The sequence below is a fragment of the Coenobita brevimanus genome, chromosome 103 (assembly GCF_032717465.1).
Source record: "Coenobita brevimanus isolate Jiangsu-jjx chromosome 103, ASM3271746v2, whole genome shotgun sequence".
Classification (NCBI taxonomy): Eukaryota; Metazoa; Arthropoda; class Malacostraca; order Decapoda; family Coenobitidae; genus Coenobita; species Coenobita brevimanus.
In genome coordinates, this window is record NC_137056.1 from 12,959,921 (window position 1) to 12,973,382 (window position 13,462).

General features: G+C 41.7%; 1 protein-coding gene across 1 annotated transcript in view; it reads left to right on the plus strand.

The window, feature by feature from the left end:
* Window positions 1-2,899: 2,899 nt before the first annotated feature.
* The window catches only part of LOC145415589 (uncharacterized), a 61,667-nt gene continuing 51,104 nt past the window's right edge, over window positions 2,900-13,462 (plus strand). Inside the window, exon 1 of the mRNA XM_080284810.1 lies at window positions 2,900-2,932. Within this exon, the coding sequence (XP_080140936.1) occupies window positions 2,919-2,932 (14 nt within the window). The 5' untranslated portion in view covers window positions 2,900-2,918. The remainder of the gene's footprint in view (window positions 2,933-13,462) is intronic.

Below are 13,462 nucleotides of genomic sequence, written 5' to 3' on the forward strand. Positions count from 1 at the left end.
TATCATTTTATTGTTTTTAACATTATTACAAAGATAAATCATTATTTAATGTGTCAATAATCTAACGCTTTTTATTTGATTTTTGAACGTATCTATAAAGAATGGATTTTATAAGCAGTTAACAATACCAGCACCAGCCGCCGGAGGAGGCAGTATACAAATGCTACTGTTTTTTTTTTTTTTGTTCTTACCTGCGCCGGGAAACCCCGAGATCGCTGGAGAAGACTGGTTTTGTCCGGAATCCCGGGATGTTGTGAAGAGCCATAAAGGAGAAACCCTTATACCGACACCACAAGGGTCAACAGGGCGAATAATTATTGTGGGTTTAAGACTTAAGATGTGGAGTTTCTGCGACTTCCACCTCCCTGCCAACCCGGAGAAAGCGAGGCCATGCACCATACACTACTGTTCTATATAAAAACATCCAGTACAACTCCAAAGCCATCCATCGATCCCGTAATACTGACAATTACATTCGACTTACAAATGAATCATGTGCTAAGATAACGCCTAAGTTAAATCCATCGTCCGCCAGCACGAGCGTGTGAAAGTGAGAGTAAAATGTATGAACAATTTGCTGATTTGTTGTATCCACACATTACTTTTCGAAGATATGAATTTACCCTTATCAAGATGGGCTGATTCCTTATCCTCACGTACAGGGTCGGACTGTTACACTTACTTGCCATAAATGAGCTCATTCAGTGCATTGCCTCTCCAAAACACTATAGGTTTTCGTCTTGTTGGGTCCCATGAGGTTCATCTGACGAATCTAGGTCAACACACATTGCTTCAGGTCATGAATTTTGAAGGCATGTGCCCCAAATCTGCCCTTTCCGTGCCATAATCATCGAGACATGTCACTTCAGATCTTTCAGGAGTGGGTGGGGTGGGTGGAGACGAGTGGATGGGATGAGCTGGATTGGTGATGGGTGGTGGTGAGGTGTGGCAGGAAAAGCACACCCTGTGAATACGGGCGTTGAACAGTCGGAGTCAAAAGTAGTGTCAGATGGGGATACTGTTAAGGTCAGCTGTTTGTGTCATGTGAAGGTAAAGCCTGGATCAAAAGTTGTCACGGGAATCGTAGTAACGGAGTACATAACTTCTACCACCACTGGCTCTCCAACACAACATCTGACACCAACTGTACGAGCATATCCTCCACCACAGCCTCTCCGACACTACTTTTGACGCCGAATGTACAGGTGCGGACAGAAACATGGACAGTGCCTGAGATGGGTGCACAAGAACTGTGTCACTTCTGGCCGATTAAGTTTCAGTGGGACGGGTAGGAAAGTGGTAGCACCTTCCCCTCACTCCCACCTGGCACCATCCCCCACTCCCTCCTGTAACGCGTCAGCAAGAATTGACCCAGTCTTGTGCACCAGGGCAAAGGCAACTGTAAATTGACAAGTGTTTGAAGCCACGTCTTTTGATACCACATTATAACAGAATTAGGTGGTATGACAGGTGGGGAGGGGGTGGGACGGGACGGGGGTAGAGGTGGGTGATGGGGTCAGGGCGGGAGTAAGGGAATGTGTACAGTGTATATGTTGTGGGCTGGACATTATTGGCGTGGTGCTGTCTGATTCAAAGTTCTTCCGAAGCGCATGGAAAAGAATAAAGCAAGTACGTGTTATTCTGTAACTAGTATATGAAGACAGGAAAATACATCACATGGCTAGTGGCACTTTTCGGTCTTCAAGCCTACGACACACACACACACACACACACACACACACACACACACACACACACAAAGGAAATCTCATATCAACAACCTGGGAAGTCTTTACGAAACACCCACCGAATACCCAATGCCCACACAAATGAAGGCCTCTGTAACTATTATAAAAAAAAAAAAAAAAAACTATACCCACTCAAGAGCCCTGCTCTACCCTCTTCACGTACCCACTCTTTTCCTACTATGACCCATTTATCACTGCATAATGAGCAAACTGATGAATACATAACGAGAATTTCAAAATGTGAACGAACAATTTCACTGCCTTAGGTATGAACTGGTCCAAACTGGCGTAGGTCGGACAGACAGGAAGACAGGCAGATGATCCAGATTCTAGGAAATTTTTGGAAGCAGGGTTCACTAAGCACTGATGTTGATGATAATAATAGCAATATGTTTATCATGAAAGCAAACATATAAACATTTTCAACATAGGGAATGAAAATAACACACACACACACACACACACACACACACACACACCATGGGAGAAAAGATTATCGAAAATCACATTTAAATAATAATCAAGAAGCCTTTAACACTCGGGCTCCCATGACTCACTGAAAGAAAAAAAAAGTCACTAGCAGGAATAAAACAATAGACAAGATACATGAAAGGGTTACACCCAAACTAAATCGCATACTCTCTCCTTAACCTTACCTATCCACTATATATCTTTTCACTCCCTTCCCTACTCGCAGCACCATCTGGACCCCTTATTACCCACCCCCAACCAGACTATCAAATCCCTGCAGCCCCCAGGAAAATCCCACAGCCAGGAAACCCCCACTTCTGCCAGGATAGGAATAAACAAAAGCGTAAATAAAGCGATGTAAAAAAAAAAAAAAAAAAAAAAAAAATATGGCCTCTAAAATCTCACCTTGCGTCACCCCGGAAAGGACAGTTGCCAGTCGTCGCTGTTAACGCAACCAGGCATTTTCCATTGAAACAATCACTGACGCTAACTTACACATTAAACCATGTCTCAGTACAAAAAATAACAGTCAAAATCATACAGTATCACTCTCCAAAGTCAAATTCCTTAACACTAAAGAAGAGGTATGAGCTAAAAGTTACCCACCAAACTTGGCATCTCTCCCTGCACCCGCTAGGATCGACCACCTACAAGTCTTCAGTCCGCATTCAGGTGTGTTGTGGTATCCTTCGGTCGGACATGTCTTCCTACCGGTAATTTTCGACTCTCCGTTGATTTTATGCGGTATCACGGTGATTTTCGTGTTCTGGTGTAACGAGCAGTGCTATTTAAGTGTTGTGAGAGAGTAACCACTGATCCAAAACACGTAATTAGTTGTAAAAAGTGATCTAATGGTAATATATATTTTCAGTTACTTCTTCCCAAACACTCAGACACGCTTAATCTATTGAGTTACGTATGTGATAACGAAGAGTTTTTTGTATTCAGTCTCAGATAGTTTGTATACCATTATTTCCAGCTTTCATAAGTCGATATATATATATATATATATATATATATATATATATATATATATATATATATATATAAACTTACTAAATATGGGATATTTTGTGCGACTGAACTAATGCTGTCTTCATCGCTAATTTTAAGTGCCTCTTTAAATTTTAGGAGTTGGAACGTCATCCAAAGTGAAAATAAAGTGTGTTAGTACTCGTCCAAGCATAAAAAAAAAAAAAAAAAAAAAAAAAATAAATGTGAAATGTGTGACAGTGTAAAAAAAAAAAAAAAAGCGACAAATAAATCACGATTCATTATCACCCTGATCCTTTTCCCCGCCCAAAGATGGCAAAAGGTTGGATCCAGAAACAATGAAAGTGAAAGTAAAAAGGTGGGAACTATCAACAGCATGCCTAATGACATGGGCCATAGTCATTCAGACAGCATTCACATCCTCAGAAATGTTGGCATCATCTAATAGGCTTGATCATTTACACAAACACATTATAATATATATATATATATATATATATATATATATATATATATATATATATGTATATATATATATATATATATATATATATATATATATATATATATATGTATATATATATATATATATATATATATATATATATATATATATATATATATACAAAACAGACGCGAGGTTATCTCTTCGAGCGTCTCCGCCTGTCTGTCTTTAGCAGTTTTCGGAAATGTCTCACTTCCTTAGCCTTCAGCTACGTTAGCGAAGAAACAGCACACCACACCACACTACACAATACACCATACTACGCTCTCACACCACACCACACAAAATCATCCTCCCACACCACACGAGTATTAGCAGAAGAGTCCTGAAGCTTCCACGTCTAGTACTTTTGTACTTGTTTTGAGACAAGCTTAACATACACACCTAAAAAAAAAAAAAAACTAAATCATTGCCGTCCTAACCCTATTCTCCACTGACAGATTGGGTGGGTAGGATGCGGAATCAGGAACAAGGAAATGCTTAAGTAGGAGAAACCATTATGCGAATGACCAGTGAAATAAATTTGAACCCTTTGCATTTGGTGACGTTTTTCTTTTGTAGATACGGAAGCAGCTCTAGGAGCGGCCTTGTCCGTCTGCCGTTCACTAACGTTTTTCAGAAACGAAGTGTTTCAGGTAGACTAGTGACTAGCATAGTCCCGTGTTAGGCTTCGAAGCTTTTTCTTCACCCACGTAGACTTTGACTACGTTAGCAAAATTCCGTATTAGCGCCCTGAAGCTCCCGCATCTATCTCGTGCTTTTGTGTGTTTTAGTTTACTGTTACTACCTCCTGGTGATTATATTGCTAGACCCTGCCAAGAACGGTCCTAGAAGAGACAGTGCCACTGAATTACTGGCTCACTGAGGAATCGATGTAATTTGCCCGTTACAGTCCCCCTTGAGTGTTCACGACAGTTACAGATGTCCTTCTAGGACCCCCTTGCTGATTCCAAGTGACTGAAGTTAAAAATATCTGAAGCCAAGAATTTATCACAAATTTACCACAAATATTAAGTGAAATTTATAATGACCTCTGAAGGGTCATTTTAGGCCCCATGTACGTCAAAAATTCCGAGGATCCTGCAGTATACAGCCCAACTGTTCCAGTTTAGCTAAGTCCTTCGATTGGATGGAGCTGATGAAAGCTGTATCTAACTCAGTTCGAACAGTCTTTATTAAGTTGAATATAATCGTCTGGAGATAGCAAGAGTAAAATACAAAATATGCCATCAGAGTGAAAGAAAGGGAAAGAAGTACCAAAGGTGTTGAAATATTGGTAAAAGTAGGTGTTGTGACCCAAGGCTCATGTGAAAGTGAACCCAATGGACTGCAGGATGAAGCTGCCCCTCACGCAAGTCCATCATCCTCGTATTCGTACAAGAAGATAGGAAAATAGCGGCTCAGTTTCTTCCACGCTTGACTCCGTCAGCCTCGTTGTTGTTGTTGTTGAGTAACTGCTACGTCTGGTCGAGCAGACTTTTCATTCAAGCAAACAATATTCCCCTACAGGACCATCCTGTGCAGTGAGCTGATGTTCCCTTGCAAGAGAGACCATTTCGCCACAGCGAGGCGCAGAAAGAGTGTGGAGGTTTCGTTCCCGGATGGACGCCATATTTGTATCTCTACACCTAGTTAACTGGGCCACCATAGCAGACTCCATATTACACCGTCATTTGGTTATATGGTTTAGAGCCACCTGGTGTGCAAAAAGAAGTAATGAAGTGAATGGAAGGATGGGAGAAGTAGAAAGAGAAGAGGGCAGACGCAAAGAATGATAAGGTGAAGGAAGAAGTAGGCAGCACTACATCAAGTGAGTGGACAATAGTCGCCACTGCCTACAACCCCATCAGTCCGGAAATATAGTTTTTCCCTTCAGTCCGATGGCTTATTATTATTATTATTATTATTACCGGTATTATTATTTATGCCACAGATTACAGATGTGTTGTAGCGATGCTTAATGAAGGCAGTACTGTTCCTAACTCCTCCAGATCAAAAATTCTATCAACATACAAACAGCGGTTCGGAGACAGCAAGAATTAAGTAAATAACACGTCGCCGGCTGGAAGGGCCTCATTTACTCTTGCTTAAACCAGCTTATTCAGCCAAGAGAGAGACAAAGGACTAAGGGGATTGATGTCACTTGTTTACAATCTTTTTCGCCACCAGAAGTCTCTCTTAAGGTGGCCAAATAATTACATGGTGGAAATAAGAGTAAGGCACAAAACACGTCACCATGCGGAAAGATTTAAACTGTGAATCTTTTATACGTGGGTGGAAACTGAAGAGATTTAAAAAAAAAATAGCAAGCATAAGTAAACGCATGATCAAGAGTCAAAAAAAGGTAAAACACCCTCCCAACACACACACACACACACACACACACACACACACACACACACACACACACACACACACACACACACACACACACACACACACACACACAATGAAAAATGCACAAGTTAAAACGTACACTCAAAGTTTAAAACAGTCACACCCACAGACAAAGATTAAGCCCACCCACAAAGATTACACACACACACACACACACACACACACACACACACACACACACACACACACACACACACACACACACACACACAAAGATTAAGCCCACACACACACACACACACACACACACACACACACACACTCACACACACAAAGATTAAGCCCACACACACACACACACACACACACACACACACACACACACACACACACACACACACACACACATCCCTCAACAATTACATCAGGTCCTCAGAATTCCACAAACATTTCTTAAATATCAGAAATCTCTAAAAATAACAGTTACCGTACCTCCTTCAGCCATATTGTCACTTTTTTAAATTTTTTCTTGATATTACTACAGCCAATTTGTTTTCATCTGACGGAAATGAGTCACTGTCACAACCTAAATATTAAGTCGTTGTTCCATGAAATTCGATTAGTTCTATTTTAGGTGGTAGGAATGAGTCTCCTTGGTTACTGGTCCAGTTTAGCCTGCACTGTGGAAAATCTTGGCCGTAGCTGACAACGGATTATGGGTCTTTGTCAGGTAGAGGCAGACCGACTAAAGACAGTTTTATTCAACTTAAGTAAACACCAAGCCCGAAAGAAACCTCCTAAACTATATAAATTAGACAGGATGGAGGAAGCAACAATGAAAGAAATAATATGCTATTGTAGTTAGAAGCTCAGTCATTCCAGTATTTACAGTCCATCATCATCATCATCATCATCATCATCATCATCAGTCATTGCACTACCATAAGGTGACTACAAAAAGAGGTATGACTCAAAAATAGAACTCTCCTTAGTGCGCCGCCACACCAAGGTCGGAACCAATCTATTTCTCACTGTCAGACATGATGCACGTAACAGTTAGAAGTATTATGGTCAGAATGTGACCCAGTGAAACCAGGTGTTTTTATTCCAGCATTAATCCTAACGTACGGGCTTGGTGTGACAGCGCCCTTATCCTGCCAGCGGAAATAACGCCACACCTTCATTACTCACCGCCCGTGTACACCTTTTCAGTCTAGTGACGTTTTTTTTTCTCTTTTGCTAACTGCAGGTGAGTGTATTCAACCTTGGGCAGATATTTCGAATCAACTCTTTCATTGCAAGGTATTCTCCAAAGTTGAAAATGATATTGTCTTGTAGCACATAGAGTAAAGTACACTGCTGTGAAGGTGGTTTATATATATATATATATATATATATATATATATATATATATATATATATATATATATCTGCTGTGAAGGTGGTTTATATATATATATATATATCTGCTGTGAAGGTGGTTTATATATATATATATATATATATATATATATATATATATATATATATATATATATATCTGCGGTGAAGGTGGTTTATATATATATATATATATATATATATATATATATATATATATATATATATATATATATATATCATCAGCCGTTTGAGTGTCCACTGCAGGACCGGCCTATCCCTACCGAAGTGGGGACGATACAGCCAATGTATCTCTACCAAGTGGCTTAGGCTGTCTAGTAGAGATTGTATGTAGGGTGAGAAGTGCTTGTAAGTTTAACTGTAGTGTTGGAGTGGCGCTTTTGGATGTGTGTGTAGTCTGTGAACCAAGTGTAATCGGCCCGCGCAAGCCGACTGGGTGCAAACATACTTTATAGTATGCAACACTGGTTCAACCACAGCATCCCTTGTGTCCGCCAAAGCAGTACGTGGCCGGGTGAACACTCCTAAAGTTTATTACCCTGGCAGGGCGCGAACCCTCGTTCTTCAGTGTATGAACACGCACACTTTATCACTGTACCACAGAGGCTCATATATATATATATCTCATCTCATCAGCCGTTTGAGTGTCCACTGCAGGACCGGCCTATCCCAACCGAAGTCGGGACGATACAGCCAATGTATCTCTACCAAGTGGCTTAGGCTGTCTGGTAGAGATTGTATGTAGGGTGAGAAGTGCTTGTAAGTGTAATTGTTGTGTTGGAGTGGCTTTGGATGTGTGTGTAGTCTGTGAACCAAGTGTAATCGGCCTGCGCAAGCCGACTGGGTGCAAGCTTACTTTATAGTAAGCGACACTGGTCCAACCACAGCACCCCTGGTGTCCGCCAATGCAGTACGTGGCCAGGTCAACACTCCCAGAGTTTCTTACCCTGGCGGGGCGCGAACCCTGGCTCACCCGTGTACGAAACGCACACTCTACCACTGAGGCTCATATATATATATATATATATATATATATATATATATATATATATATACATATAATAATAATTTGGTTTTACGCCAGGTATCCCCGAAGGGCTAAGGCGTTGCCCCTGGGTAGAGGACTTTTGGACTGGAGCGTGTAGCATTTTATGACCGGATGCCCTTCCTGATGTCTACCAATGACTCTTGGGTGGATTCGATCCTCCGACCCTTCGGTCAGAGCGGAGCGCTCTAACCCACTGAGCCACGGCTGCTACACACAGACAGACAGACAGACAGACAGACACACACACACACACACACACACACACACACACACATATATATATATATATATATATATATATATATATATATATATATATATATATATATATATATGTGTGTGTGTGTGTGTGTGTGTGTGTGTGTGTGTGTGTGTGTATACACACTAAAGAGGTTAGACTGAGCAGCGACAAAGTACCATACCTTCATTATTCACCATTTAAACCTTAGTAAATCTATAGTTTCACTGTGTTAAAGTACATCAGAATAAGGGTGTTGTGGACAATGCTGTAGTGAACCCTCTCAGTACAATGATGCTTTTTTCTTTATATTCTTGATATCTCCAGACGATTTAATTCGGCTTGGAAGAGACTGTTCCAACTGAGGGGGTCAGGTACAACCCCCGTTATCCCTTTATTAATAAGGGCTCTCCTAAACTGAATTAAATCAATTGGCAGCAGCAAGAATATAAAAAGGATGTCCTCGGGTTGAAGGCTTAGAGGCAGAGTATATGACCTTGACTACCGAAATGAGACGGTAAGAGTAATACTTTGAAGAACACTGAGATTAATATAAGTCGTAGAAAAGAGATCAAAGAGTAAGTTTAATCATTTGAAGAATCGAGATTATACTCTTTCACTGCGACAACGTCTCTTGCATTTTACTCTTGCTGCTTCATAACGATTTTAGTCAGGTTAGGGGAGGCTTTTCCCTCTGGAGGGAAAAGGCATGGACTTAATTATCCCTTCGTTACCTGACTGGATTGAAATTGCTGAATGACGTCATGTGGTGATAGTTTGATTAAAATGAAAAAAAAAAAAAAAGACGTCATCGGACTGAGAAAGTTAATACTTCAAAAAGTGAAATTAGATGGTTAGAATGATACGGGTACTTCGAAAATCAGTGGGATTAATTTTTGGAGGGTAGTAGGATTAATACTTTGAAGAGCAATGAGATTTTTACGATGCAGAGCAGTAGGAGCGAACGAAAACAGTGCATTTCAGCCGAAATTTAATGTGTACAGTTCTTGTCCCATGTCTATCTATCTATCTATCTATCTATATACCTAGGCTGCTTCCCCCAAAGAAAGAGAGGTAACCGAGACAGGACGACACACTCCCCATTTACTCATCCACTCAAACACATTCATTCGCATCTTAGTCCCAAAGGGGAGAAGGGACAGATCCACACCGCACCACACCGCACAAGGGTCAACTGCGCAGTGCAATCAGTGACATCCACAGCAGGGCCCGACAGCAGAGCTGGTTTACCCCTGCCACATCATAATAGACCCATCCCCTTACCCGCACCTGACCTGACTAGCTGATCAGACCAAATGCGGGAGAATATCCCCTCAGGGCTGCGTCATCATTTATTCATTCACAGTTTCTCTCCATTTAATTCGGTCACGCACAGCCACTCTTCCTTGCTCAACAGACATCCCTCTCGCATCCAGCGCTCTCTTCACACTGTCCATCCATCCTATTTGTGGTCTCCCTCTCAGCCTCACACCTCTTACATCAGATCTAGTTATCTTTTTCACCAATCGCTCATTATCCATCCTCTCCATATGCCCAAATCATCGCAACACCCTCTGCTCAACTCTACCAGCCATCTCCCGAACAACTCCAGTTCTCCTTCGCACTTCATCATTTCGCACTCGATCCATACGCGTCACTCCACACATACTCCTCAGACACCTCATCTCCATTACATTCAAACTTTTTCTCTCTGCTACACCCATATTCCATGCTTCAGCCCCATATAATGCAGTCGGTACCACAACACCCTCATACAGCCTTCTCTTTACATCCATTCTAAGCGAACGACATCTAAACACTTTTTTCATTCCTCCCAGCACCTTACCTACTTCATTCATTCTAAACTTCACCTCTGCATCTATTCTTCCATCCACAGCAACATGTGACCCTAAATATTTAAAACACTCTACCTCCTCAAGCAACTCACCATTTAAAACTATATTCATCCCCCTACCATCTACCAACCTCGTGCACTTCATCACTTTACTCTTATTCTCATTTACTTTCAATTTCCTCCTTTCACAGACCCTTCCAAACTCCTCTACCAATTGTCTCAATCTCTCCTCTGAATCAGCCACCAGTGCAGAATCATCTGCAAACAACAGCTGCTTCAGATTCCACTCTCCACCATCAACATTCATCAAACTCAGACCTCCACCTAACACTCTTGCATTCACCTCCCTTACAACATCATCCATATAAATATTAAACAACCAAGGCGACATCACATATCCCTGTCGCAGCTCCACTCTCACGGGAAACCAATCACTCACAGCATTTCCCACTCTTACACACGCACTACTATTTACATAAAAACTTTTCACCCCTTTTAGTAACCTACCATTAAGTCCATACAATCTTAAAACAGTCCACAAAGCAAGCCTCCCTATCAGTTCTATCATACGCTTTCTCTAAATCCATGAATGTCCAAAACACATCCTTGCCTTTCGCTAAATACTTTTCACACACTTGTCTCACAGCGAACACCTGATCCACGCAGCCCCTCTCTCTCCTAAAGCCACACTGCTCATCACCAATCACTCCCTCTGTACCCTCTCTAACTCTCATAATTAACACTCTGCCATACACCTTACCTACAACACTCAACAGACTTATACTCCTAAAGCTAGTACATTCATACTTATCATCCTTGCCTGTATACAGTGGGACCACACAAGCACTTGCCCAGTCAATTGACACCATACCTTCGCAAAGCACACATTCAACAATCTTACTAACCAATCAACAATAGTCACTCCACCACCCTTCAAGCATTCCACAGCACACCTATCCATACCTGCAGCTTTCCTTGTTTTCATCTCCTTTACTGCCTTCTCCACTTCCTCCTTCGTTATCAAAGAATCATTCAACTCTCCCAACACATTTATGCATTGCACCCTTCCATCTGCCAAAATCTCAGCCACCCTTTCCTCCTCTGCATTTAACAATCTTTCAAAATACTCTGCCCATCTCTTCATTACTGCATCCATCTCAGTTAACATCCTTCCATCCTGTGCTTTTACTCGTTCTTCCTTCACAGACTCTCCCTTTCGCACCCTTTTAACCTCCTTCCAGAAAATTTTCTTATTCTGTTGAAAATTCTCAGTCAGCCGCCTACCCCACCTCTCATCTGCTGCCACTTTAGCATCACGCACAGCCCTTCTCGCCCTATTCCTCTTTTCCTCGTATCTCTCATATGACACCTCATCCTTCCTCTGCAGCCACGCTTCATATGCACGTCTCTTCTCAGCCACAACCATATTTACTTCCTCGCACCACCATTCACTTCCTTTTCTTACACCACCACCCACACGTCTCACACCACACACCTCTTCTGCATGCCCCACCAAAGCACTCTTAAACAACTGCCATTCCTCCTCCACACTGCCATTTTCCTGATCTTTCACTGCGTTCCACTCATCTTTCAATTTCTCCTGATACTCTATCATTTTCTCTCTTTTATCCAACTCGCTTTCAAAACCTTCCTGCCACACCTAACTCTCCTAGCTCTCACCCATCTCTTACCTACTCTTAACTTTCCCTCCACCAGGTAGTGGTCAGACATATCTCCACCCTCCCCTCTCAGAACTCTCACATCCAACAATCTTCCTATTACATTCCTAGACACAACCACATAGTCCATCAGTGCTTTATCCACGACCATTCCATCCTCCTGTCTCACCCATGTATACTCATAAATATCTTTCTTCTCGAACAGCGTATTTCCAGTCACCATCTCTCGCTCAACACACATCCCTATCATTCGTTCCCCATTTTCATTTCTTCCAGGCACACCATGCATACCAACTACACCTTCAACTGCTACATTTCCCACTCTAGCATTCAGATCTCCCATCATTACCACATTCACATTCGCTCTAAAACTCTGCAGACACTCATCAACATCGTTCCAGAAAGACTCCCTCTCTTCTTCATCCCTTTCACTACCAGGCCCATATGCACTCACAAACACCCACAACTCACGTTCAAATTTCGCTTTCACCCACATCAGTCTCGATGACACCTCCTTCCATTCAATCACACACTGCTGTACTTCCGGACTCACTAACAAGGCCACACCTTCTCTTGCCCTTCCTTTATCAACATCTGACAATCTTCCATTCACAATGTGAAACATAGACTCACCCTTCCCTTTCATCTTCGTTTCACTCAAAGCTAACACATCCAACTTTCTTCTCACAAACATTCTCCCAATCTCCTCCCTTTTAGCCTCAATCGTACTACATCCACGCACATTCATAGACCCAATCTTCAGGGTACAGGGATAACTCAATCCCCCATCCCTTTCTCATGTACCTTATAAAATGTCCTTGCTTGAGGAGTACCATTTTTTTTTTATTCTCAGCCATTGACGCAGTCGTGGCATGGCATACAATTCTGAAACACTTATGGAAATTGCCCTCCAGTGATACCAAAATTTCCCCCCAATTGACTAAATATAGCCGAAAATTGCCAAAAACTTTCCTGCTAGCTAAGAAGAGAGCATAATTTTCTTTTAATTGCATTAGGCCAATCATGGTATGTCGTACCTAAAGACTCATGAAAATTGGCTTTTGATGGTCCCAGTAATTTTCCGAAAAAGCCACATGTGGCCGAAAAAAGATATATATAACATTGCTCACTCTGGCTTGTTCAAAACCTGTGGTGTGGAGGCCTATTTTTTTTTTTTTTTTATTGCT